This window comes from Hipposideros armiger, unplaced genomic scaffold, assembly GCF_001890085.2.
Source record: "Hipposideros armiger isolate ML-2016 unplaced genomic scaffold, ASM189008v1 scaffold_49, whole genome shotgun sequence".
In the NCBI taxonomy this organism is placed as follows: Eukaryota; Metazoa; Chordata; class Mammalia; order Chiroptera; family Hipposideridae; genus Hipposideros; species Hipposideros armiger.
In genome coordinates, this window is record NW_017731399.1 from 862,977 (window position 1) to 890,624 (window position 27,648).

The window sequence follows — 27,648 nt, forward strand, 5'->3', positions numbered from 1 at the left end:
AGATTCGGGGAGACCCTACCTGCCCAGAGGCCTCTGAGTCTCTGACCCACAGCACCCCACAGGCCTGGCATGCTTTCTCCAGGGCTGGACCCTTTCCCCGGACTGCCCTGAGGAAGGCAAAAGTGTGGACCCCTGTGTGGGGGTCAGTGGGCTGGGATAGTGGTTAGAGATTAAAAACTCTTTACGGTTGATGAGAAAGAACCTTCAGGAAACTCTTTCACACTGGACTCTGCAGCTAGCAGAACTGGGGCAAAGGTGGAAACCCCAGTAGGGGAAAGAGCCAGCAGGCTGTGCAGCTGCCTCAGCGAGGATTCACCACCTCAGGGACTTGTTCTCTTTCCTCTGCACACCTAAGAAGCAGTTTTCTGTTCCTTTCCTCCCACCTTTTACTTTTTGCTGCCTCCTCCATTTCCTCCCATTCTCTCCCTAAAAACCTGCTGTTTCGCTCAGCCAAACCTTCTCAGCAGAAAGGTGGCCTTGGGCAAAACTGATTCAAGGAGTCCAGGTGGCAGCACTGAGGAGTTGCTGCTTATTGCCTCTGCTTTCCCTCTCCTAGCACAGGGGCACCCTGGCCCATTCAGGGGGCTCCCGTGCCCACACTTGTCACCTACATGCCTTAATCTTTTGTTGCTTGGGGGGTGGCCTGGGGTGTTCCTGGGCCAGCTCCTCCGCGTATCTCCCTTAACTCAGAGTTAACTCAGCCACTGGCCCTGGCCGACTTGACTTGCTGATGCCTCACTTGGTGTCCAGAAAAGACTGAAGGAAGAGGTGCGAGGCTCAAGTTAGGGACATTTAGCCTTTCCTCTTTTTTTTTGAAAGCCAAAGACCCAGCTTGAATTCTGCTGCTGCATTTGTGGTTATAACATTGTTTCCTAGGTACTGGGCATGTGCCTGTCTGAGCCCCAGGCCTGTCTGTCTACAGCCCACCATTCACTCTGTCTCTCCCTGGGCACCTGCTGACGGGATCTCCAGACGGTGCCCTATTGGCTTCTAGGATTAGGCCCATCGCTATTCTCTCCTGAAATGAAATGCAGTTTAAGAATGGCTGAAGGTTGCAGGGGGCAGGTAGCTTAATGGATGATCTTTTTTTGTTTGTTTTCTTATTTGTTTCTGTTTTAGAAATGGAGGTTTTAAATGATCATTTAAACTCTTTTCCAAATAAATGTTTACCTTCCCCCCCCTGCTGTTGGTCATTTTATAAGGACTCCGAAGGACATGGCGGAAAATGAGGTAGAGAGAGGGAGAGAGGGATCCTGGGATGGGGTGTCAAGCCCTAAACCCAGACGAGAAAAAGGCGCTGGAGTCTCCCTGTGATCCCTGAGGCAGACTCCCACTGCTCTGAGGCCTGGGCAGGGCTGCAGGGCTGGAGCGAAGCCTCCTGCCCGGACTTTGTGGCGGTGCAGCTCTCTCTCCATCCTGTCACGCTAGAGGATAGCTCTTTCAGCTGCTTTCATTCTCGTTCCGTCTGCTGCCGCCGCCGTACCTTTCCTCCTCCGCCCCTACCCCACCCCCTGCCCCATCCACACTGCATTTCAGGAGCGTCTGTGTGGAAAGTGGGATGAGAAGTGTTTTCCTGGTCAGAGAAAGCTATGGCAGCCGCATGAGGCATGGTACGTGTGGCAGATGTCTCTTGCTGAGCGTCTATTTTTGATCGTCTCTTTTGCATTCTGAAGCCAGGGCTGAGCTGTGCGCCATCTGTTGCTGGAAAGGTTTCTCTTCCTTCCCTGGGCCTCGCTCTGCTGGCTCTTTTGTCGTCCTCCAGCTTCCTTAAGCGTCAAGTCCACCCAGCCCCGATGCCCATCCGTGGGAAGCTCTGAAAACGGGTGGTTTTCTGCCTTACCTGAACAGACCCCAGACCCCACACCTCGGAGTCAGTGTCTGAGAATCTGAGTGATTTAAGCTTCTGTTGAAGCACCTGGGTTGGGATTCAGTGGAAAGAAGAGGCCTGGTATCAGGAACACCGTTTGTCACCTTGGCCGGCCACTTGGTGACTGGGTAAGTTAACCCCTGTGTTTCAGTTCACATATCTTGGTGAAATGGAAATTAAAGTAATAATCTTTTCCACTTGTGAGGAATTTTCCAATCTGAAATTGCAGTGTTTGGCCTTTGCAAGCAAGGGTTGCTAAGAATTCCAGAGCATTATTGGTGGGAGTTGAGGGTGTATGGTTCTCCAGAGCCAGGCTGGACGATTGGCCTATGGGCTGGGAATTATTTTAGAGCGCCTAAGCTTTGAGGAGTATCCCCAGGGACCCCTTTCCTGCTGGTCGCCTGAGTCCTGTAAACTTTGTATCAAGTTTCCACAGTGCTTCCCCTTCCACTGTGAGCAGATGGTAGCGCTGATGGGGCAGTTCAGGTGTTCCTATTCGTTCATTACCTTTACATCTGAGGAAACAGAGACCCCAAAGAGGTACATGGAGGATCTCCTTTACTTTTCTTGCCACCCCAAGCTCCTCAGAACACAGCCTTTCCAGGAGTAGGAGACGCAGGTTGTCTTGTAAGGCAGACACGTGGGGCGGGCCTGGGAGAAGGGAAACCACCAGCCAGGCTGCTGCTGCTGGGTTTTGTTTTTAAACTCTTGTCTTTCTCTCCAGTTCTTGCCCTGGTGTAGCTACTAACTAGAGGATTGTTTTTTGGTTGGTTACCTAATGAATGCAAAGTGTGGCTTCTCTTCTTGGCGGGAGAAAGGAGGGACCCACCGCCTCTAGTTTCCATGGTGGGGGCGGCGAGCTGACCTGTAGCCTTCCACTTCCAGACTCATCCTGGTGCACTTCCTCTGTTTCTCTCCCCTCCTGAGCAAATGTGCAAAAAAACCCCAAACCAAACAAACCAACCAAAAAACTGCTCCAGGCAAGGGTCAGCCACATGAGAGCCTGGTAGGGTGCAGATGTCCTCCGAGTGAGGAGAACGTGAATTCAATGTGTTTCGAAGGAAACTCGCCTTTGCATGTGCCCCTAGTCAGCTCCTTGCTCCCACGGCCTGAGGCCTCCCCCGGCCGTGGAGAGGAATAGTCTCTAAACTTGACTTCTTGGAGGTTTTGCCTTTTCACGACCAACTCCTTTCTGGCTGCAGGTTTGAGGGAGGGTGCATTCCCAAGTGGGCTGGCCTCGGAGCCCCCCTTCAGCTGACCTGAGGTGGCCCGTCTCTGTTGCCTGATAGGCCTCAGCAGCTGTCCCCTCATCCCCTTGGCGAACACTAAGGATTACCAGGCAGCCTGCATCTGGGCCGGTCTGGTATGACCGCCGCTTTCTGTCGTCATGCCCTCTACATAGTGGTCAAGATGTCAGATCCTGGCAGATGGGGTAGCAGAGCTTCAACCCCTTCATGTTCAGGGCTCTGAGAAGTGCTACCTGCATCCAAAGGTCCAGCCCAAATTAGTCGTGTGCCTAAATGAGGCAGGCACATGCTGTGAGCCTGAAAGACAGGGAAGCAGGAAATGAGGAAAGCCCTAGTATGTGGGGTGCTGATCCCCCTGGAGCCCACCATGACACTTACCCTGTGTCAAGTCTCAGAAAGTGGTCAAGCATGGCCACGCTGAACCTGCCTGCCTCATGACAGGTTCTTGCCCCTGACCTTACCCAGCCCTCATGTGCAGGAGGATAGCCCAGGGCCTGCTGTGAGTCCCTCCCACCGAAGCCCACCCACGAGACCCTTTACTTGGTGTTTTAGTTGGACTTGAATGTATAAATGACAACACTGCCTTTGTGTAAAGGTGTATAATCCAAGTTAGTCCTAAAGCCTGGTTACCTTTAATGAAAGCCCCCCTCCCCTTTTTGTATTGTTTAAGCTGGATTTGAATGAGCCTGTCTGTCAGTAACAACACTGCCTCTCTTTAATGGTGTGCAGTCCAAGACGTCTGTGGATTCCGATGGACTGCCTCCCTTCTCAGTTGCCATGCGTCACCACCACGTTACTGAAAATGAGGAAGTTTCGCTGTGTGCTAAACTGCACTTCTAGTTAGGACTTTGTGGGCTTGGCTGGGATAAGAGGTAGGAAATATTCAACTTCCTCTGGTCAGTCTAGGTTTTACTCTCTGACTGAATGAAAGGCGAGCAGGCAAGTGGGGAGGAAGGGTTAAAGGTGAAAAATGCTGCCGTGGCTAAAAGCTGTCTCTGTGCAAGCTGCTTGCGACTGTGTGGGCTCGTCTTAAACAAGGGAAGAGGTCCGAGCTGGAGCAATGATGCAGAGGAAGAGGTCACAGATGGAACCAGACGTGTTTTCCAAAGCTGTGGCTTTAACCACCATAGTTTCTGCACTGGCGACTGTGATGAGAAGGGACTTCAGATGGCTGTTGCTATGGTTTCCTGAAATAATCTCATCTCCCAGGAGAACATTCACCCTTCCCCCTGTTCCCACTGGGGACTAGGACAGGAAGAGCAGGGCTCTGGAATGCATCCTGGGAGCATCCTCTGGCCTCTGGGGACCAACCAAGCTGGCTGTGTGAGGGAGAAGGGGTTCATTCACGGCCAGCGGGAAAGATCTCCCAGATGAGGATTATAATAACAAGAGCTGTGTGGCTCCAGCACTCTGAGGGGCGACCGTCTGGGAGCCCAGAACTTTCATCCCACTGCAGGGGCTGCGAGGTTTCCTGTTGGCTGGTGTGGGGCCCTCCTCACCCCTTCTCCAGTTCTCCCCACCGAAGCTGACAGTGTCCGCCGGGGAGGGCTCCCGCCCCAGCTCCCAGAGGAAAGGAGAGGAGGTTTGCACGCTGTGGCTTCTGCCCAGCACATACAACTGGAGCTGGAGAGACTTTATTCATTTCAGGGAACAAGTGAGAACAGGAATGAGACGGAGTGTAAAAGTGAAAGAGGAGGCGCAATACTGGCATGAGAAGAAGAGGAAGGACAAAGTCTAGCACTACACTCAGCCCAGCACAAACTCCAGGGATCAGGCAGTCCGCCATCACCAGGCCTGGGGCCAAGCACACCCAGTTTCTCCCCTGGTCAGAAACTTAGGACTCGGGGGCACCAACGTGGGCCCAGAGGGCAATACTGATGGACCTGCAGCTAGCACCACGGCAGCCCTGCCTGGCCCCGGGCAGACCTCCCTGCTCCCACCCTGCTACTCCGGAGGGCCTCCCGGCCCCTCACATGGGTGTCTCCCCGAGAACAAGGGAAGTGGGGATGTCAACACAGTGGCGCTCGGACAACGCTGTCAGTTTGCAGGCCCAGCTGGAACTCCCTGCGCTCAGAGGCCAGAACATGGGTCTACGGATGCTGCTGCCGCTAAGCCAGAAAACCACGCAGGCAGGAGACCCAGGTGCACACAGGCCTCTGGGCAGGCTGCTGGCCGGAACTGGACCTGTCTCAGAGCCAGGAGGTCAAGTCCCAGCCGGAAGAGGTGGGGCATGAGATGACAAGGCCCGAAAGCAGACATGGCCCCCTCCGGGCGCTCTGCTCCCCAGGACCCTGGCCTTAGGCTTCATCGAACCTGGGCCTGGGGCTGGGGCTACTGCTCTCCCCACTTTGCCAGGCCCAGAAAGGATGGCGTGGCTGGTGTGATGGGTGAGGGTGACTGTGTGTGGAGGCCACAGGAAGGAGGACTGGCAGGTGGGTGACAGGCTCTCTGAACCCAGTTTCCCAGCATTCTGACCTGGCACCAAGCCCAAGGAGCCAGGCTTTGGGAAGTAGTCACTCCCCACCCTGACCCACCTTGACCCTTCCTCAGCCAGCAGCCCCCTCCCCGGGGGGCAGAGGAGGCCACAGGGAACGCTGGAAGGCAGTCCCGCATCAGGAGGAGACAGGCCCCTTCCCTCCCAGGAAGAGAGATGAGGTGATAAGGAGGATGGTGACTAAGGCCCCGAAGTCCCTGCCTCTCTGCCTGCCCAGAAACGCTGCAGCCAGGCCAGCCCCAGGGAGGGGAGCCTGTGTAAACATGCCCAGGAGGGGAGGAGGGGTTGCTACATATGAGAAACAGTTAAAAACAAAAAGCACCGCTGTAACCTGTGGTGGTCTCCACAGGCCCAAGGTCTCAGCCACGAAGGGGAGTGCTTGGGGGTTATCAGTTTGGGGTGACCAGCCCGTGCCCTCAGACAGCAATAGAGGTTAGGGCTTCATTTGACTCCTTCTCCCCAGATACTTGGGGAGGGAACCTGTAGGCTGGCACATCCTTCTAGGCTGCTGACCACCGGCAGCTTCCCCGTGTTACCCTGACCCGCGCTCCCAGCTCCCACTTACGTCTCTTCCTTCGCGCCCTGTATTCCGCAGGGGTGTCTGGGGCTGCTTCCCTGCTAATGAGTGGCCTGCATGAGGCACCCACATCCAGACCCACAAAAGGCCTCGTTTGCAGCCTCATGTCTCCCCAAAATGAGCCATCACTGCCTCAGGGAAACGGGGGAACATGGGGACCACCCCCTACTCACTGAAAACGGATGGGATGGGATGGTGAGTCAGGCGTCACAATGGCCCTCGGATTGGTCTGGCTGGGGTGCAGTCCAGGGGGCAGGTTAAGTACCTCCCCAGGGCCCAGCGACTCATGAAGAACCCCAGGGACAGACCAGCTGGCCTCCCTTCTGGGCCTGGCTCTGGGCCAAGGGCTGCTGGTGTGAAGAGCTGCCAGCCCCTGGTGGCTTCCCTGATGGGCGCTTGATTAGCAAAGACATCCTGTCTCCCTCCCTTTTTCTTTGCTTCCCAGGCACCATCCATCTCCCTGGCAGGCTGAGAACTGCACTCTCCACTCCACCACCTCTGGTGACATGGCAACCACAGGGGTCCCTGGTGTGTTTCTGGTCTGCAGGGGAAGTGAGGAGGATGAACACGGGGCCGCTGCCCATTCTGGGAGCCTCAGCAGGGAAGCCCCTGCCCTGGCCCAGCCTGCTCTGCGAAGACTTGAGCTTTCATACTTCCGACCTCAAAGCATGTCAGTGGGCTTCTCCCCAGCACAAGCTCTCCCTATTTTAGAGATTACAAACTGACATTCTCTGTCATGTTGGCTTTTTAAATTTCCTGAACTGATTGCCAACATTTAAAAACCAGGATATTTCACATAAAAATTCAGAGTTCTGACCTCTGAAAAAATCAGACCATCTGGCACAGCAGGGCCTGCACTCTGAGAACAGCTGAGCAGCAGCAGCCGCTTTAATGGGATATACGTCCCCTTAGTTTGCCACCATCCCCACCCAGCCCCACAGTCCTCCTTTTAAACACCTGCCTGGCCCTGTAAGGCATTTGAACTTACATCTCTAGTTCTGATCCTCCCTTTTCCAGGCTCTCAGCCCCTCTGCAGCCTGACAGCTGCCCCTGGCTGAATCATAGCCTCTCAGTAAAAAGAAACCTTAATGGCCTCTCATCCAGCTGCCTTTCCATGACCCGAATCCTCAACAGCTTCCTGACAAGTAGCCATCTAGTCTCTGCTTGAGTATCTCCAGCAATAGGGAACTCACTACTTCCCAAGGCAGCCTGGTTCTAAACTCTCCCACATCCTTTTCTCACGTACACATCCCAGTTCTTGGGCTCCGTCCCTCCTCGGGGGCCACACTGCTCCCTTGCCTTGTACTTTCTTGCTGCTTGAACCTCCAGAACCTTCCCCCAGCCCTGCCAACCTCTCTCCAGAATCTCTCATTGCCCTCCAGGTCGCTCATGCCCAATGGGCATGCTGTTCAGGTTCTTCCCTGATGAGCTACCTATGATCGTCACTGGAACCCCCAAACCTAAACAGGCTGCTAAATGGAGGTGCGCCTAGGACACAGCATCCTGGTCTGGTCTCCATTTACCCAGCAAGGACTGAGGGAATAGAAAAGGGGGAGGGGCAGTGCCCACCCATGGGGACTGCCCCGGGACAGACCCAGGCAAGTGTCCCACCCCAGCCCCAGTTCCCAGACAACCAGCTCTGCTCAACCCCCACAGTATGCTGAGCCCAGTGTAAGTCTGGGCCCTTGGCAAAGCCCAGCCCCTCTGCAGGGAGCCCCAGCTTTAGAAACAGGCAGAGCCGGGCTACATAGGACCAGTTAGGGGCCAGAGAACTCCTCCCCAGTGGTTCTGTCTCCTGGGCTCTCTTACAGCCCCCTCGCACGGGGAGTGCCAGCAGGCAGTGTCATTCCACACGGTACCGTCCACAGGGCCGCAAGGGCCTGAGTGCTCTCCTGGGCCATGGGCTCTTGCTCTTGGGGCAGAGGTGGCCTGTGTCAAGCTCCTGATATGGGCCACACAGACCTCTCCCAGGACGCTTCCCACCATGCTTCCATTTCCCTGCGTCAAGGTGCTGCCAGGGCAGGCGGAAGTGAAGGAACACCTCCACCCCTCTCCCGTGCTGCCCCAGGCCTAGCAGGTAGGGAGATTTCCCATATGTAGGATGGGCCCAAGTCCTAGAGAGACGCTAGGGGCAGGGGCACCAGCAGAGTCAGCAACCTTTCCTTGCTCAGCCCCGTGGCAGTTAGATCTAAGCACTGGCCTGCCAGCCATTGGCAGATCCACTAGTTTCCAAAATACTGTAAACTTTAGTTGTCAAGTTAAAAACTCCAAATAAAATACTAATTGCCTCTTGGCCCAAAGTTAGGGAGCTTGGCCCAGTGGGAAGGGCAGCAGCTTGGGTGACTGAGGGGGCACCCACACTTCCTGCTGCCCCTTGCCCTGCCCTATCACCAGCCCTCCCTTCCCCAGAGCCAGGCTGGTTCTGACAGGTGGATCCTGGTCCCAGAAGTGGGCGAGGCTGGGGTGCAGCCGCCTGCCTCACACCCGGATCTGGTACCCATTGAGGTCTGGCATGGCTTTGGGCTCAGAAGGCTTCTTCTCACCCGAAGGCCTGCAGGGAAGAGAGAGCAGAGGAGGAGAAGGGTGAGTGGTCCATCAGGGAGGTGGAGAAGGATGGAGCAAGAGGCGGCTTCCCGTGATGGCTTCCCCCCTCATTCTCCAAGGGGCCCCAAATGCAGCAGTAGTGTCCTAGTGGAAGTGTGTTTCTGGAATGCTGGCCTGCCTGTGCTGTCCTGAGTGTGGTCCCTGTACTCTTAGAGGCTCCTGCTCCTTGCTGGAGTTCAGCTAATTGGGCTGCAGTTGTCTGTAAAAGCTTAATATGTAAATTTCTGCAAAGGAACTCTGTTCTCTGCAAAAAGCCTCCTAGATCAAAGTGAGTGATGCTGGATATTGGAGGCCTGCTTAGTGCCCCTGAACCATACCAGAGAATTGGCTCCTGAATGACAATGATATTGAAAGCAAGAGCCAGACTGACAGGTAGGAGACAAATCAGAGGTGCGGACTAGAATTTTAATGGGATGTTTCTTAGTCTATTACAGATATAGGGAAAAACCACACTCTTGCAGGGGCAAAAGCTACGTTCAAAGCCCTCTACTAGCTGCCATCTGATGTTCATTCACACTTTACCCAAAGATTTTCCTGGAGAACTCACTGACTGGCAGGGGCCCTCCCCTCCTCCTTTCCTTCCCGCCCACATAAGCTCTCCTCAGACCTTCTGTATTGGTCTCTTGCTCAGCACCAGGGTCCCAGACAGGCTAACCAGGGGGCCAGTGATTGCTCTTTTCTCAGGAAATAGGACTGAATTGCTGTTGGAGGTGTCAACACACAAACCCCTCCCCCCCAAATCACCTCCCTCGAGTGGGAGCAAAAGAGGAGGGTGGGAATGAGAAGAGTGGGGAGAGAAAAACAAACAAACAAACAAGAAAAAGGGATCCAGAAGATGAGAGAAAAGGAAAGAGCCTTTTTCCGGCTCCCCAGGCTTGACCCATCACTCACCGCCTTTCACTGCGGCTGTTCCTTCGGTGGGGGCTGGACTGGCTCCGCTGTGGGGAGGACACATCTTTCTTCCGATCCTTGGTGGGGGAGGGCGGGCCGGTCCCTTTGCCAATCTTGGTGGGAAGAAGAAACAAAGACTCATTCCAGGGCTGCCCCAGAGCCCGTCCTGCCCTGTAGGAGCCACAAGCACCAAGGCTTGGACCCAGGAAGTCCAAGCGATTGCCCTGGCCTTGACTCCAGGTCTTCCCAAGCCTGTTTTCCAGGCGCTAAAGCTGCCAGGGCAGGGGTTCCGCAGCAGGGCTGCCCAATCCCAGGTGGCTCCTGAAACAGCATGGCTGTGGAAGTCTCTGAGCTTTCCTGATACTGGAAGAGGCTCTTGAGAAAAGGGCTATTTGCCCATGCCAACTGGGGAAGCAGCCTAAGTCTGAACTTTGGGCTGGGGTCCTACCAGCCCCAAGCGTGACACTGGTTATCTTGAGCCAGTCGGAAGCTCAGACTGGTAGCTATGTCTCTGATTAAGAAAAACTGAGAAAAGCAGATGAATTATCCTGTATGCAGTACAGTCAGCTTGATGTGAATTTTGAAAACATGGAGTACACTGTGAGGATGCCGAGAGGGGCAAATAACATGGGGAGTCCTTAGCATGAAACAGACTGGGAATCATAGCATTAAAGACTAGGTAACTACTAGGTAACTCTAGATCCGACCTGCTCCCCTGAAGACACAATAATACTCCAGCAGCAGGAGCCAGGGAGCTGGGCAACCAGAGCTACACAGGGAGGACCAGCTTGGAGCAAAGGAGAGCCGCTCCTGAAAGCGGCAGGCCAGCTGCAGCCCACTTCTGCCCTGGGGGAAGGTGCTGTCACTACAGAAGGTCCTGGACTAGGGGCTGGCAGAGCAGGGCCTCCCAAGCCAGGGCTGTAGGGAGCATCAGTGGATGTGAAAATGCCAAAGTCATGGCTGTGGCACCAGGCTGCTTGGAGGAGCAGAGTCCCAGCACAGCAGTGACTAAGCAATGGGGAGGGGCTGAACACCCAGGAGGGGCTTGGCAGGCCCCAGGGGAGGCACCCCAAATCCAGTGGTACCCAAGCAGAGGCCAAGAATCTGCCCACTGTAAGGCTCAGGGGCAAACTGCTCATCAGGTCAGCCCACTTGCTCAGGGAACAGCAGTCCCTCTGCCTCCTGTTCACTGGGGGTGGGAAAGAGGGAGAAATAATCATCTCATTGTCTTTCCATGGTCTGACTTCCTTTTTCTGACTTCGTTCTGGTCCTGTTTTATTGAATTGGTGGTGATGGGGGTGGAGGTAGGGGTGGGGGGGTTAGGGGCCAAGTCAGGATACACAGGGGTGATGGAGGCTATGTGCGCACCCGGCCCCACCATTCCTTCCAGATATTCCTTCCAGATAGGCCGTGATTTCCCACCAATGGATCTTTACTCACAGTCCTCTCCAGTGGGAGTGTCCAAGACCTGCCCTACCCAACCCACTCACCTGCTGCCTCCTTCCGGAGCCTTCCCTGGCCTGCCTACCTGAGGGGACTGTCTCAACAATACAGACCTTTGAGCAAAGACACTCTGGAAATCTCCCACCCGTCATTCCCCTCGCTCCTCACACCACCTCTACTGGGGGGTGGGGTGGTGACATTCCCTGGCGGCGTGGCCCACTAGGAAGCGGCTGCCCCTCCATTTCCACACCACGGTGGGGGACCTTGACGCACGTGGGCAGGGCGGGGGCCCACGCTCACCTTGAGCCGCATGTCGCGGGCGTGCCGCTCTAGCTCTTTGCGGAAGTCCTCGCGGCCCAGCCTGTCCACGTCCAGGACCGAGTGCTTCCACTCGATCTGCTCCACGCTGTGCGGGTCGTGGGACACGCACTGGCCCAACTTCACCTTCCTCAGCACGTGCCAGCAGCGGCCGTAGGCGGCCTCGTAGTCCAGCACCAGCTCGCTGAGCGTGCGGAAGGCTGGCGGCTTGTACATCAGGTCCTCGCGCCGGCTCATGCCCAGGGCCCCGTAGCGGCCCCCGAAGTTCACCCCCAGCACGATGTGGCGGAAGTAGTTCCCTGAGAAGTAGGTCTTGAAGCTGATGGGGAAGCGCTCCAGGGTGGGCATGCTGTTGGTGAGGTAACTGGCCCGGTCAGCCCAGCTAAGGAACCAGCCAGGCAAAGGTGCAGGGCCAGCCCCAGGGGCAAGACTGGAACACCCCACCGCGAGGGAGAAGCTGTGTGAGGGGCCCCAAGACTGAGAGCCCCTGAATGCAGGCACCCGGCCTTGCTCACTTCTGTATCCTGGCATCTAGTATTGAGCCTGGCATACAGTAAGTGCTCAATAAACTCTATCTCTAGGGGGCAGGGCTCTCAGTGATTGGTGGTTGCTGTTATGATGTCAAGCAGGGCTCATAAAATGATAGCTAATGGCGAGGCCCTCACTCTAAATTGCAGCGCTCTCCAGAGTCCTTGTGGCCGAAGGAAGGAGGGATGAGAGGCCTGCAGTCTGCCACCCCGCACCCCTTCTCCCTTTCCCTTCTGTCAGTCACACACATGCCTCCTCACCCCTACATTCCCTCAGACACGTTTTCTCTCTCACACATGCATTTCCTCACAGATGCACAGGCACTTCTGTTCCCTTCCTTTCTCTCACCATCCCCACCCCACCATACGCACCCATACTGTGATTGCCCTGCAAATAAAACCAAGTCTGTTGCCATGGCCTAGGAGGCCAACACCCAGTTGCCCGCTCCCACCTCTTACGTGCGCTCGCCTCACTTGCTCCACCTCTCCATCCACCTGGATTTCCCACCTGAGGCCCTTCGGCACCAGCTCTTCCCTGGGACCAGAGCTGCGTTCCCCCGCTGCTCTTGCCAGCTCCTTCTCCTGCCGTAGGCTTGGCCGTCATCACGGACTTCTCTTTCTAAAGCAAATCTGCTCTACTCTTTCCCCCATGGCACACGCCCCACAATCTGGAATGATTTTACTTATTTCTTGGTTACTTGTTTATTTTCTGTCTCCCCAGCTAGAACGTAAATTTCTAAGAACGGGGGACTTGTCTGTCACGTTCTTTGCTGCATCTCTGGGCCCCCGCTCTGAGGCGGGCACGTAACAGTGACTCGATTAAACTCGTCTTGAACAAAAGGGTAGAAGGAAGTGAACAGGATAAAAGCTTGGAGCAGATACCACGTACTGTGCCAAGTGCCCTACGTGCACCCACTCATTTAATTGTCCCAGCAATCTTGTGAGACGGGCACTACCATTGTCCCCTTTTGGAAAGGAAGCTGCCGAGGCTCAGAGATGTGCTTACTGAGCACGGCTCCTTGCGAGTAAGTGACTGAGGACACAGAGATGAGCAAGGCACAGGATCAGAGCGCAGTGAGGCATGGGAACAAGCACAGTACAGCAGCCACCGTGTGTGTGCAGTGACCCAGGGAAGTCTCTTCCCCAGATGGTAGGGGAGTGTTTCCTTCCTGCTCAAGTGCCACCAGGTAACCCCTTAAAAGGCCTCTGAGACGATGCGATTCTGCCTGGGCCAGCTTTCTATGTGTCTGGGGGTAGGGAAGCAGTCTCCCTCCTTTACTGTGGGTGGGAGCGCCACTCTGGTGTGTGACTCCTGAAGGAGAAGGAATGTGGGGTCACGAAGGACGTGTCAGGGCTGGACCAATCAGGACAGAGAACTGGCCATAAACACCTGCCTCCCCTCCCTGCCCTAACTGGGGGGCTTATCTGCCTGCCTTGCTACCCTGGTGGCCCAGCTATAGGCCCCCATTCTGTCTTCTGGATGGAAGTGACTGAGAAACTGTTTGCTTTTTTTTAAAAAGGCAGTTCTGTTTCATAGATCCCTTCCATCATCTCCACAAATCAACGTGTCCTGGAAATGCCAGCACGGGCATTCAACCTGCTTCTCCCAGGCTGTTTGGTTCTTGGAAATGGCACAACAACAGCCTTTGTAAGACCATGTGCCCTGATTTGGGGTTCAGAGAACAGGCTCACTGTGTCCACATGACTCATCAAAGAGCTTCCCAGTAAACCCAGGAAGTTAGCAACTGAGGCCTAAGGGACTGAGCTGAGCCCCAGCTCAGGCCCCTTCACTTTGGGGCCAAGCTCATGACTGCTGGGAGAGAGACCGGGAGGGCCCAGTAGCCTATTCAGACCTCTCCTTCCAGAGGAAGAAGGGGCCCAGACAAGCTGAGCGTGTGCCTGCCCCTCCCGGGCCTGAGAAAGGATACATTCCCAGGATCACCGCTTCCAGGCATTTGATTGGCAGCGCCTCTTTGGTCATTTCCTTGGCCAGGTCCATCAGCCTGGGGGAAGGGAGGCAGAGCCATGAGGACACAGCCTTCAGCCCCTTCCTGTGCAGGAGCGTTAGGAAGGGGTAGGTGGGCTAGAGATGCCAGGACAGACAGCACCTCCCTCCCCTCCCCACATCAACCCTGAGCTGGAAGGGGTGGGAGAAGAGGCAGCCACCAAGGAGGTCCCTTCCCTTCCCTTTCGCGTCCTCCTCCCACCCCAGGCTCCTGCTCCAAAGACCTCTGGGAGCCGGGAGCATGAATGGGGGCCATGCAGTCACAGGCAGACACTGGACTGGGGACCTTCTGCCATGGTGGTGTGGGAGCTAGTGGGACAGCATGCCAAGGATGCTGGGGACCTTGGCATTGACCTTGTCCCTTCTGGAGCACAGTGGACACCCCTGATCCAATCATGGCTTCTCCGAAGAGCTTGTAATTGGTTGCAACTGCTCCCCCACAGCTGGCCAGCTGCCTGGGGCCTGGCCGGGGCATCTCAGGCAATTAACTTGGTGACTCCCCAGCCTGCTCCTGAGCATGGAATTCAGGCCACTTTAAGACAGCCTATTCATGAGGCCTGGTTCCTCCCTCCTCACTGAATGCTGCCCCCAGGTCTGAGAATGCAGCCTGGCCGCTGGCTTCGCCCAGGGTGTTAGAGGCTTCCATTCCAATGAGGCTGGAGCTGGGCCCCTGGCACACAGCAGCCACAGGACAAGAGCAAAGCTCTGGGGTGAGGGAGGCTGGATTCCACCCAAGGGCATGGAAAGGGGGTAATGAAGTAATTTAGCTAATAAACCATTTACAGCATTTTTCACAAGAAAGCAAACATGGACAGATTATGTGTGGAGCAGATTAAGATGTAAAATTCACATTAATTTTTAAAATATGGGGTTTGAATCTGTGGACAGCTTTGGGCTGAGCCCCCAGACCCAGCTGTGGCATTCACTCCACTTTCCTCTGCCCTCGGGGCTTCTGTGGGGTGAATTGAGCCAGGGGTCTACATGGCACATGGCGGACTAGGAAGCCAGCGATGCAGTGTGTGTGTGTGTGGGGGGTCTGCCCTCTCCAGGGGGTCCCTGTTGCTCAGACACTGGACCTTGTACTAAATGACCAGAAGTCCAGTAAGGCAAATGGGGTGACACACAGGTTCCCTGCAATGGGGAGTTCACGGGCAGTTGCAAGGAAAGGAGAGAAGGTGGAAAGCCTTATCCTGCTAGGCCCACCTTTCAGAAAAAAGGTGGCTCATATACAGACGTCCACTTGGGACTACCCCGTTATCACCAAGGCAGACTGGGGGGCTCTCTGTCACCCTCCCAGCTCAGCATGGATGTTGGGGTTTCCTTTTCATCAAGGGAGCCCAGGCTATTCATCTCGTGAGAGTTCCCTCTTTATGACATCCTTAGGGCCCCACAGTATACAATGAGGGAGCTGTGACAGTGCAGTGGGGCCGCTTGTCCCCCGCCAGCATGCTCCTTTGGGGAGAGGCCCTGCCTGCCTCACAAGCTTCCACCTAAAGGCCCCCTGAGGAGCTCCAAACCAGTGGGGGTACTGTTAGCCTTGGTGCAGAGGGACAGGGCGTGTCCATACTCACCCAGTAAGGGGTCTGCTCTTCTTAATTTCAAAGAACTGGGTCCCTGTGTGATTGTACCTGTGATGCTGGTTAAGGGCTTTCTGGTTGGGTCTGGAAGCCGCGTGCTCCACTCGCCCGACCCATCTCCTAGACCTTAGGGCCCAGCACTCCCAGGGAAGCAGGCTGGGTAAAGACCTCATAACGTGATTCTCGAGAGGCACCTTGGAGAATGCACAAGACCTGGTCATCTGGAGGGGAGAGAAGGGGACTTCTCCTCCCCAACATGGCCCCTCTCTGACCTTTTCTCTCATCCTCTCTGGCTTCCACCCTGGTTCTCCCCTGGCCTTCCGTCCCAGGAAGGGAGCGGTGGAGCAGGCAGCCCGGCCAGCTAGGGCTGGGCAAGTGGCTGAGCTCTGGACGGCTCTCTGCAGCACTTAGTCTTCCAACCAGCTGAGAAGCAACAGAACCTAAGCGCAGAAGGCTGAGGTCCGGGGTCCAGCACGGCCGCCTGCCCTCTCCAGGCTGAAATTTCCCTACTGGGAAGGGAAGGGTTGGAACCAATTTTCAGTAATCAGCCTGGCTTTTCTCCCACTCAGGACCTGGTCCTTCCATCTCTGCCTCACCTGTAACTAGAAGCGCTGGGGGAGAGAACCCAGGACACAGCTCTGGGCAGGGCATAGGGATGGAGGGGCCCGGAGCAGGAACACCACGGAATCTGGGACTCAGGGGGTCCAGCTCTTTCCATGTTGGACAACTGGCCTCCTGCCAGGGAAGAAACAGGTGAAGCACTGGGAGAACATTCCAAGATGTGGAAGTTACCTCCTGGAAAATAAACTCCTTTTTCTCCTTCATCTGGACCCCCCACAGCCAACCCCAATGCCTTTAAAACTACTGGTTTTTAAACCTCCCCAAGGGAGCTTCTCCTCTTTCCCTCTGCTGGGCTGGATGGACAGCAGAGAGGCTCTGGGCTGATGGACCTAGATTTGACCGGCCACCAGCAGGATGCTCTGGAGACATTTGCCCCATCACATGGAGGAAGTAGGTGGCAGACAGTGGGTCTAGCATTCACCAATAGTCCTCCAATAACTCAGGCAGACTCAGGCTGGCCTTGCCCAACCTAGGTGCGCAGAGATGCTATGTGAACGGCACACCCGGGGCTGTGGAATGAGGCTGCTGTGCTGATACCCCTCCAGCCCAGTCTGAAAACAAGCCCCACTCGGCTTTTGGACCAGAATGCTAGCCAGACAGCGGCCATGACTCTGGACCCAGAAGGATACTGCAGCTCCCTGATGTAGCGCTGCACGGCTTCCAGGCGCTCAGGGACAGGTGTGGAGGGCTGGAACGTAGGCACAGTCGGTATAGGAATCTGGGGGTGCAGAAAGAGCCCTGGTCACAGAGGGAGGCTCACCCTGGAACTTCCAGCCCATCCCACAGGCGGGTCAGACCCCAGGGAAGCCACACCGCAGGGAGGCCGCCCCACTGCCCTGCTACCCTGAGCCTTTCTCCCTGGCAACCCCTTCCAGACGCCCCTGCCAGGCCCCCGCCATGGCCGTTGTTCTCCCTCCTGGCACCTGACAAAATTCCTAATCTGGAGCTTATGGTGATGTTCCAATTTTGTATTTCTCTAATAATTTTACAAAAATACAGGTTGAGTCACCGACTATTTCGAATTTAAAATATTCATTCATTTCAAAGCTTAGAGCCAATATTGGTGTTAAGTACATTTGGGTATGGAGTTCATTTGGTTCAAGTGTTGGATCAAAACTGGCTTACCTGGTGTACCATCCTCTCAGGGCCCTGCTCTGGGCTGGGGGAGCACTCCAGTGAGGGGTGAACACACCCTCAGTAGGTGGTGTCACCCCCCCTGCCCCCCTCCCCCCATCACAGCACACTGACTAGGCCTTCCAGCTCTAACCTGAACTGTCAAGGAGTAAGTCAGTGGTGGCAGGCCAGAGGGACAAGCTCTGGGACAGGTCTTACTGTGGCTCTACCTGTCATGGCCTAGCCACTTTGGAGAGGTTCCCATGGAGACACAGGAACCTTGGTTCCCCTTCAAAACCTCTCTTCCCTGCCAGGCCACACCTGTGGATAACCAGGCAACTGGGCAGCCCTCTCCACCAGAAGAGACTTTCCAGTGCCTGGCCCATGAAGGGGACCGATGGGGTGTTAGGCAGGTACCTCCTGATGGCTGGGAACTGACAGGCCGTGGGCTGCTGGGAGTTACTTCAGAAGCTGCAGCCCCCCGAGGCTGTCCTCTCAACAACCAGGCAGTCTCCAGGATAAGGGGCCACCGTGCAGGTGTGGGTCCTTGGGGCCCAAGCCCCCTCTCTGTTCAGGGGAGCCGGAATCCTGACAGTTTGCTGCAACAAGTCAGTGAGGCTGAGGCGGCCAAGAGAAGTACCATTTAGGGTCCCCTGGGGTTACGGATCACACTTCATTGGGCAGAAGACCCAGATTTCCAGGGACAAGTCCCACTCCTCTGGGTTCCCCCTTGGCCACCAGCACTGCCAGCTGTGAGGTGGCCTCAGGCACATCACATAGAGAGGTCCTAGCCTCTCCTCACAGCCCCTCTCCCCCAGCCCCGCTCCCCTTCCCCTGACCACATGGGGCCCACCGTAGGCGGGTGCTGTTGAGAGCGGTCTTCTGGGTAGGGGTGTGTGTGAAGGGAAGGGGTAGAGCAGGAGCCCCGTGTGAACTTGAAGTAGGGCTGGGGTGGGGGGAGCTCTCCCTGTAGTAAGATGCTGGCTCACGGGGCACAGCCTTTTAAATAACGTGGGCGTCGTGGCTGGGGCTCTAACCCAGGTAAGTGACACACACTGATCACTGCACATTCCTGTCTGGGGTGTTGCTGATAGCCAAGGGGCACAGGACAGTCTCTGGGAGACACCTACTCACTGCAAAGGGCCGAGACACAGGAGGGGAGGCCCAGGAGCCACAGCTGGGCATCAACTTCCTCCCCCCAACTCGCGAGCCCCCTCCTTCCTGTCTGGGCAGTCCCCAGCGCTGACACCTCTGTCTGGAAGAAGCTATTTCCCCTTTCACACCACACAGCTGCCCAAACTGGTGCCATCACTTATAGTCACCAGGGGGATAAAAGCCCTCGAATTGGAGGGGAGGGGTTCCTTCTTCCGGCCTGACCACCTGGGCCAAATGGGACCCAGAACTGTCTGAGGGCCTGGCCTCCTCTGTGTGAGGATATGGGGTGGGGGTGGGAGAGGAATGACTTTGCAATTTACTACAAACAGCATGGCACCTGACCTCAGGGAGAAGGTCCCTGAGAGGCAGGCAGTTCATCTCCGCTTCTCAAGTGAAGGCATGCAGTGATTTCCAGGAGCTCTGGCTACAGACTGTAAGTGTGCCCTCCCTGGAGACATGCCAACAAGGAGCAAGCTGCAGCCCCAAAGTCCTCCGCCTACGCTCACCACAGCCAGCCCCGGCCAGGCCCGGCAGCGCCTAGGAGGGCAGCCCCTGCCATCCAGAGAGAGAATACCCAGGAACTGACTGCTGTGGCAAAAGGAAATGACTCCACAAGAGTCAAAGAAGACCTAGGATTCACGAGTAGGGCCTCAGAGGCCACCATCACTGAGGTTTGGCTGGAAGGAGCTGTCCGGCCAGCTGCACGACTCATGCCGTCTCCAGTTAACCACTGCAGACAGCACCGACACCGCTCTTCTGAATGTTCATACAAGTATACGCCCATTCACTCAAAAATAAGTAAGTCTCTGTACACCCAAATGACCAGGCTCACTTTAGGACAGGTAGTCTGGATTTGCCCTGACCTCTACCCCCAAACCAGGAAATGCTTCCTCGCTGTCCAAGGCTGGGGTACATACAGCAGGGGTGAGTGATATTGGCTACCCAGATCTCTTCAGGGACAACTCCTCCTCTACTACCAAGGCCGAGGGTTACCCTTGCTCCAGGATCTCCTAAAGTGCTGAGTTCTATTCCGACATTCTCCCTGGTGGACTCCATTTCAGTCCAGCACACCAAGGAGGCTTGGGGGGGAAGGACAGCCTGTAGCTGGATGTGTGGACAAGAAGCAGGACAGCCTAGAGGCTGAAAGAGCCGGCTCCAGAGCCAGACCATCACTATCTAAATCTCAGCCCTGCCCGTTGCTGTCTGGCATCAAGCTCCTTAGTGTCTCTGCGCCTCAAATGCCTCATTTGTAAAGTGAGCACCATCACAGAGCCAACCTCAGGGCCTAAGTGAGACATTCATGTCGAGGCCTTACACCAGGGTCAGACACCCAGCAAAGTACATCTCCTGGTCACTGTCACTGCAGTGTGTGCCAAAGCTCCCGGGCAGCACATGCTGACCCCGGCGTCCAAATTCGAATTCTGTAGGAGCCCTGTGGCCAGAGCCACAGTCAGAAGATCTGAGCAGCTGGGTTTGGAATAGGCGGCCACTGAGCTTTTAAAAGTGGTGGCAGCTTGGACCATCAAGGTGAGATTCTCATGAAGGAACACAAACTATTCCTGGATCCGGGATCCTTTTAGAAATGGCTGCCCTTTAACATACTGGTTCCATCCTTTAAAGGACATTTCTCCTCAGCGCCTGTGGGGTGGCTGCACCCTCAGTCCTTGCTCCATGGGTACGAATTACACGCCCACCTGTTTCACATGCTTTTACTTCATCAGTTCCTCCCAACATCCTTGGAAATGGGTATTGTTTTTATCACCATTTTACACCTGAGGAAACTGAGGCACAAGGAGGTTGCATACCTTCATTACAGAAGCCATTATGGGAAAAGCGGGATTTGAACATGGTAGATCTGACTGCAGAGCTCTCTATCACACTACATTGCAGGGATCCCACACTCAACCACCTGCAGGGGCCACACAGGTGACATAAGTGGGGAAGGCAGGCTGGGAGTGAGTGGTGGAGACTAGGGGAGGGGAACCCCTCTTCAGCTCCAGCTGCTACTGCCATGTGGATTCACAGATTCTCTGTTCCCAGATCTTCTCATTTTTCTGAAAAGATGCCCAAAATCTGGATCTTTATATAAAATCTCCCAATTTTAAATTTTGGCTCAAGTGATCTTCTAAAACATTGTACCATCCCAACAAAACACCTCTTGGGCCAACCATGGTGTGACCTCAGCAAAGAATGCCTCTGTGCCCGATCCAAGGGCATGGCTACTTAGGGAGGGGTCAGCCCAGTGGTCAGTCCACTCTGCTGCTGACACCCTGGGATACAAGCATTGATGCCTCTCAGACTCTAGGGCTGCTTTCTACTCTGGGCCAAGGTCAAGGAGGAACCTCACTCACACAGACTTGGGCAGGTTTTCTATCTGCAACATTTTCCCCGTGGTTTGAAGAGGGAAAGTTTTGAATTTTCCCAATCTTCTCAGAAAATTCTTTCCACACTACCATACCCTTGTCAGTCATGACACTATTATCCTCCCCCCAACCCCCTAGTAGCTTCTTTGGTGTTTTTCCTATAAATGAAGGTTGAGGATGACATTACAGACCAGTTGCTATTGAGTTATTTATTTATTTAGTAGTCTCTAGGAATGGTGACAGTCCTTTAGGAAACCATTCACACTCTTCCACAGCCTGACTTAGACATAAGCAGTGTGACTGGAGAGCCATCTGTTAACACCAACTTGTTCATTTGGGAGAAGTGTGTGGCTCTGGCCTCATTGGCACAAATGCTCTGAGTGAAATCTAGCTTCCTTTCCTGATGAAGATGAGCAAAAGGTAACGAACATCCAATAAGCACTATTGGTTTGAGGCTTTCATTTGTTAAGTGCTTTAACACAGCCTCTCATTTAATCTTCACCACAATCAACCCCATATGACGGATGAGAAAACTTTGGCTCAAACAACTTGAAGGGTCTGCTTAAGGTCCTATAGATAGGTGGGCAGTATGGGCTGATGGTCATATCCTTTGACTCAATACTTCCTCTTCCAGGAATTTATCCCAAGGAAATAACCAGAGATAGAACCCCAAATTTACATTTTAGAATTTTCACCCCAGTGTTCATTTTAAGAATAAATTATTGGAAACAATGTCCAACCATAGCAGATTAGCTAAATAAATTCTAAGTTAGTATAGAGGGCAACTGTGTAGCCCTTCAAAATCAATCCACATTTTATCTCCCCTGGAAACATTTGGCAGTTGCTCAACCTTCAAGCTCTGAGTTCCCATTTCCCAGAAGACAATTTCTGATGGCTCTACCAACAACTTGGTAAAAACAAAGCAGGCCACATGTCTCTGTCTAATCCACACTAACTGCCACTCTCCCTGGCCCCCTTCCTTCTCACCTGAGCAGTCAGGACTAAGCACTGGGCTCTGACCTCTGTCCAAAGGGCTTTTCTTTGGGAATTTTAGGCCTCTGCATTTGGGAGTGCTTCTTTAGTTAACCATAAATGTTATAGGAAAAAAAAAATCCAACCTGCATTCCACATAGCACTGCACAACACAGAAAGTCTCAAGCACCCTTTCATTGAGCAAACACATATAAGTGCCTGTTCTGTGCCAGGCACACATCCCCTTGGGAAAACAAAGATGAATGAGACACAGCCTCAGCCTTCACAGATGACACAACTGAAGACAGCCGTCATGGAGGAGTTCCAGCCATGCACAGAAAACTTGTTTAACTTTATACCCTTCTCCTTAGGCCCTTTCTAACTGCCCCGATCTAATGTCCAACAGAGCATAGGACCTGGAACTTGAAGACGGGATTGGGCCTCTGCTCTGCTGCTTATCTGGCTGTGAGACCCTGAGTTCCGACTTGAGTTTTCATCTTTCCCATCTGGAAAATGGGGCCCCAAACAGCACTTCACAAAGCTGCTGGAGAACTCAGTGAGATAACGCATGAAAATATTTTCTCAACACATGAAGCCCTGTGTCCTGCACAGTCATTCATTATCTCTTTGTCCAGTTCTCTGCCTTAGCAAATGAGATGTCAAGCCACATTAGTATACTTGTTAATCTGTGGCACTGCCCACAAAACATAGGCATTTTTTTAAAAGTCGGAGGAGGGCCTGGAAACAGGGTATGTGGACCTCAAAGAATAGCCCCAATGGCAGTTGAGACAAAGTGCTTCTGGACAAATACAACCTGTCTGTGCTTTTAAAATCTTACCATGCGTGGTCACCTACATCACCAAGGAAAGTGTGGCTTTGCTCTCCCAGCCCCAAGGTCATGAAAACCCTAGATCCCCACAACACACACAAACCCCTCACCTTGGGCAGGTCGGTGGCCCCACGGATCCGCTGGGCCACCTTCTCTCCATCGGGGTGGATCTTGGCTACATGCTTCCACATCCTTTCCCAGGTGGCCTCGTCCACAGGCAGCCCACCCCGGTTGACAAAGAAGGGGATGCCTCCATCTCGCAGGTCCTCTTCCCCTTCCTCCTCTGGCTCATCTCTCTGGGCTGAGGCCCCTTCGCCGGTCTCCAAACGCCTGACTCCAGAGGGGGCGGCGGTGGCAACCGTGGGGGCAGCACTGCTGCTGCCACCACCGACCACTTTCTTCCCTCCTGGCATCCCCAAATCTTTGACGGGGGTGGAAGGATGTATCAGGAGGCAGGAAAAAAATAGGTGGCTCACAGGAGGCCTCCCACACACCAGCTGCAGAGATAACACATGGCCAAACAGAGTGCAAGGCGCCTTTAAGAAACCAGGGCGTGGCTCCGGTACAATAAAATACTACTCAAAGAAAAAAAAAATCAGTGCCTCAATGTGAAGTGGGGGGCAGAGGAGGTTGGTGGTCTGGGGTTAGTTTTAGAGGCCTTGTTTTGTCTGATAAGCGGGATAAAGAGAACACATCCCAACTTGGCAGCATTCAGAAAGCACCCCCCATTTGACAGCGAGAACAATGACGGGCAGCAGTGTGGGTGGGCTTGCGGAGAGAAGAAAAGTCGGAGGGAAACGGAGGCCAGACAGTTCAGACCTGCGGCCACAGAGAGGGTCAAGGCACGAGTGCCCACGCCGACTGGGCTCCCCAGGTCCCAGTTTTGGACAGAACAAATTCCTCTACAAAATACTGCACGCTCACACCTGCTCGCGCTCCGGGGGGAAACCGAGGAGACCTCAGGCCGCATCAGCTCTGAGCCGGGACCCCCGGACCGAAGAGTGGCGAGGGGGTGCGATTTCCTCCCCGAGATGTGTCCGGGAGCCAAGACTCGCAGCTGGCGCGGCGTGGGGAAGGGGCACGCGCTGAGGCGCACATTCCACGCCCGGGGCCAACTCCTCGCACAAAGTGGGCTTTGTCTCGGCCCCCTGTTCCCTAGCTCCCGGGAAGCTGCAGCGGATCCCCCAGAAAGAGGAAGGGCGCGGCAGAGAGCGCCAAGGTTCCGCCGATTCCCAGCCGGGCGCGTCTCAGCGGGCAGAAGAGGGGCACCTGGCGCGGCGCGGCGCCAGCCAAGCCATCGCCGGGCGCGGCCCCCGCTCCGGGACCCGGGGCTCAGCGGGGTCACCCCGGGAGGCGCGCAGGGACCAGGCTGAGGTCACCGGGCGACGGGCTCCAGCTGCCGGGTCGCCGCCCTGCACTGGTTGCAGCATGGGCGGTGGCGCGGCAGGGGCGGGCGAAGGATGCTCCGCAGCTGTAACCTAGGGATCCTGCAGCCCCCGCCAAGGGAGTGGAGGAAGGATCGGCGGGGCGGGGAGGGGAAGTCCGGAGGCTTGCGCGGCCCCGGCCCGCGGACGAAGCTGGATGCGAGAGATAAAGCCTCTGCCAGCGCGAGCTGCGCTAGTCCCAGGAGAGCATCCTGCAGAGCGACGGGAGCACGCACAGGTCGCCGCTCCGCGGCTAGGCAAGGCTCAAGCCGCCACCGTCCGGGTAGCCCCCGGGCCCAGCTGCCGCCGGCCACAATCTCTGCCCGCCCGCCGCCCACCCGGCTCGGCTCCGGTCCGCGCCGCGCATGCGCTCCGTCCCCCCCTTAAAGGGCCAGTGCGTTCCCGCCGGGTCCTCCGCCTGCCGCAGCCATCCCTCCGCTCCGAGTTACCCTTAGGGTGGAGGTGGGCGTTCACTCCTGTCTCACCCCTCTCTCCCGGCGCCGTGAAGCTGCTGCGGAGCTCCGGAGGAAGATTACAATGTGCCAAACGGCGCGCAAACTCCAGGGAGATTCCGGGCTCCGAAGGCCCACTGTCGGGAATTTCCTAGGGGGCGTACCTCGTAGGGACCCTCGGTGTAGAAGCGAGAGCATGGCCAGGAAGATCGGGGTTCTAGACTGGGTTCAGCGTCTGTTTTCCTCTGGGACATTTAATAGTCACTTCCCTCTGTGGGCCTCAGTTGCCCCGTTTGTCAGCCGAGGTCGTCACACTGGGTGAGCGTAGAGCCCTCTAGGCGCGCGCGTTCCTTAAAGGTAGAAGTGTGGAGCTTAGGGTCACTATCTCTGGAAGTGAAAGGGTTAAAAGTCACTCTCTTCCATCCCAGGACCTGCACCAGTGGGAGCGGGGTGCTCAAGGTTCGCACCCAATCCGCCTCTCTGGACACGGCTTTGGGCGACCCCGCGCCCTTGGCAGAGGGCGTGCTGCACCCTAGGGTCTTGGGACCGCAACCCATGGGAGTGGGAGGCTATGGTTGGGGACTGTCAGCACCCCCCAGAAGAAGGTAGAAAGCTCGGCCCAGTGTGCGTGGGCCCAGGACGGCGGAGACCCAACGTCCCCCCCCCCACACACACACCGGACCTGTAACGCGGAAAAGGCAAGAACAGGGAGCATAAATGAGAAACTTCACTAAACTGAGACCAATAGCCATGTGTGCTTTAAGACTTCTGTCCTCTCTCCCACTAGGAGTTAGTGTGAATAAGTTTCGTGGGGGTAAATGCAGATTCCTGGCCCCGCCGGGCAGATTGGGCTTCCTTAGGTCTGTGGTTCCGGAGGTTCTCACCATCTTCCTCTCTGACAAGCTGAGGTTTCCACGTTGGGCTAGGACTGGGAAGGCCTTGAAGAATTGGAGGCTTTCAGTGGTTCTCCATCTGTTTCTTAAAGTGATTCCTGGTGTCCAAACTTTCTAGGTCCCCTGAGCAACAATAGCAACCTCTTGCTGCTTCCGGGGTCAGAACCAAGGATGATCAGTGACCGGAAGGGTCACAGGACTACAAGAAAGCTAGTTAGGAGGGGATCCTATTAAGCTCACTGAGGCAAGAAGACTCCAAGCATGTAAACACCACCAGGGACCAGCAACTGCACCCTGCACCCCGTACAGGTGAGGAAGCTGAGTCTCAGAGGGTGATTCCCTTAGATCACACAGCTCGTAATTTGAACAGAAGTCTCACTTCTTCAGACACTTAGTTTTTACCCTGCACTTTGCCTCTTGTGCTGACGAAATGGTTGTGGTGGTTTAAAATAATGTTTGCAAGTTCTTTACCACTTTTCCTTTGAAAAGATGGAGTCTGTTTCCCCTCCCCTGGAGTGTGGACTGGACTTAGTGACGGGCTTCTAATGAATAGAATGTGGTGGAAGTGATGCAATGTACCCCATAAGCCTGGGTCATAAAAGGGAGACATTTCTCCTGTCACTTTCGTTCTTCCTCAGGACACCCACCCCCGGAACCCAGCCACCATATTGTGAGGAAGCCCAAGCCACATGGAGAGGCGACATGGGGTATTCTGGCTGACATCTCCAGCTAGGCTCTCAGGCCACAGCCAGCGTCAATCACCAGATAGGATGAGTTAATTCCCATTTTACAGATGAAGAAATGATGCCCCGGGAAGCTGGGCAACTGAAGCACCCAGTTCAGGAGCTGGCATACCAGGGATGAGCTGCTAGGTACAGGTGACTTTAATGATGACAGGGATGACAGTAATGCTGCCTAGCTCCCATTGGCTGTCACTGTTGTTCTTGTCACACCCTGGATTAATGTTCTGGAAACCAACACACAGTGTCTCAGGACACCAACATTGGTGTTAATCTGCTCCGATTTTCTATTCTTGTGACACTGAAGCTAGAACCAAGTTCCCTGAGAGGAGAATCTGGTTGACTTACCTTGGACCTGGGCCTACCTCCTTAGCTGGAGAAGGGCAGGGCAACTTTATTAGCTGTCCCCCAAAGATGGTAGGCAGTGGGGTCAGGGGGCTGCCCTAAGTGAAAATGGGGTACTGTTAGTCAAAGAGAGATGTGGGGGTGCACAGATATAGATGTGTTTATAAAAGGTAGACACTCTATGTCTGCACTGTCAAATATGGCAGCCAGTCATATGTGCCTATTTCACATTAAATGAAATTAAAAATTCAGTTCTTCTGTCACACTATCCACATTTTAAGTTCTCAGTAGCCACATATGACTTATGGCTACTGTTTTGAACAGCATAGATTATAGAACATTTCCATTGTTGCAGGAGATTCTATTGGATAGCGCAACTCTGGAATTATTAGAATTCAACTCTCTTCTTCTTTTACCTCATACATTGTGAATATGGAAATAGCAAAAGAGATGAGTCAGACTCGTTATTCATTTATTCAACACACATATACTAAGTGTCTATTTTGAATCGTACATTGTTGTAGGCACCAGGATGCCTGGGAGGGATCTTAGAGAGCTCCTGTCCAGTGCATCTCACATCAGAATCATCCAGGGAGCTCTTAAAAGTAGTGATACCCGGGCCTCGCCCAGCAGAGATTCTGGTGAAATTGGTCTTGGGTGGAGCTTGCACAGTCAGGGGTTGGAAAAGCTCCCAAGGGATGCTAATGTGCAGCCGGGCTTGAGAACCACTACCATCTGGTCTGACCAGTGAAGTGACTTGCTTCACATAACCTGAAAACCTCAATCCGTGTGGATCTGACCTCCACTCTGGGATTGTAAGGACAAAATCGGAGTTCTCCATGGATTCAGCACCTGTCTGAAATTCTTAGAGGAGAATAAGTCTATTCTTCCTTAATCCAAAGGGAATCCAATTCACTAAGAATAAAGTGCTGAAAGAAATTCTGGTTTTAAATTGCTTCTTTCTCAAGCTGTTTGTGTTTTCATGCCTGGAAATGCATTATTCAGTCAAGTGGGTGAAATGCTTATAAAAATAGCACCCTTTTCTGAGCACCTAGTGTAGGTCAGGCATTTCACATATAGTTTCTTTTAACCCTCAGGACATTCTTACAAGGTGAGTTTTGCTGACACCAGTTTACAGATGAACAAACTGAGATGCAAAGAGATTAAGGATTATAACTCGCCCAAGTTGGC

At 54.6% G+C, this 27,648-nt stretch overlaps 1 protein-coding gene and 1 long non-coding RNA gene across 3 annotated transcripts; one reads left to right on the forward strand and one right to left on the reverse strand.

Moving 5' to 3' along the window:
• Nucleotides 1–6: 6 nt before the first annotated feature.
• LOC109381580 (uncharacterized) lies at nt 7–6,792 on the forward strand. Of its 2 annotated transcripts, none has more exons than XR_002123778.1 (2): nt 7–1,995; nt 3,785–6,792. It is a non-coding gene; the product is annotated as an uncharacterized LOC109381580 (long non-coding RNA). The 2 variants fall into 2 exon arrangements; XR_002123779.1 differs by having other exon boundaries at nt 3,844–6,792.
• On the reverse strand, nt 4,733–24,797 carry VASH1 (vasohibin 1). Its single transcript, XM_019640376.1, has 8 exons — nt 24,513–24,797; nt 22,714–23,100; nt 16,801–16,889; nt 15,545–15,601; nt 13,897–13,971; nt 11,424–11,805; nt 9,681–9,793; nt 4,733–8,736 (listed from the first exon to the last, which is right to left on the reverse strand). Exons 1-8 carry the CDS (start codon nt 24,675–24,677, stop codon nt 8,664–8,666), a joined length of 1,341 nt encoding a protein of 446 aa, XP_019495921.1. The 5' UTR covers nt 24,678–24,797; the 3' UTR covers nt 4,733–8,663.
• Nucleotides 24,798–27,648: the final 2,851 nt, after the last annotated feature.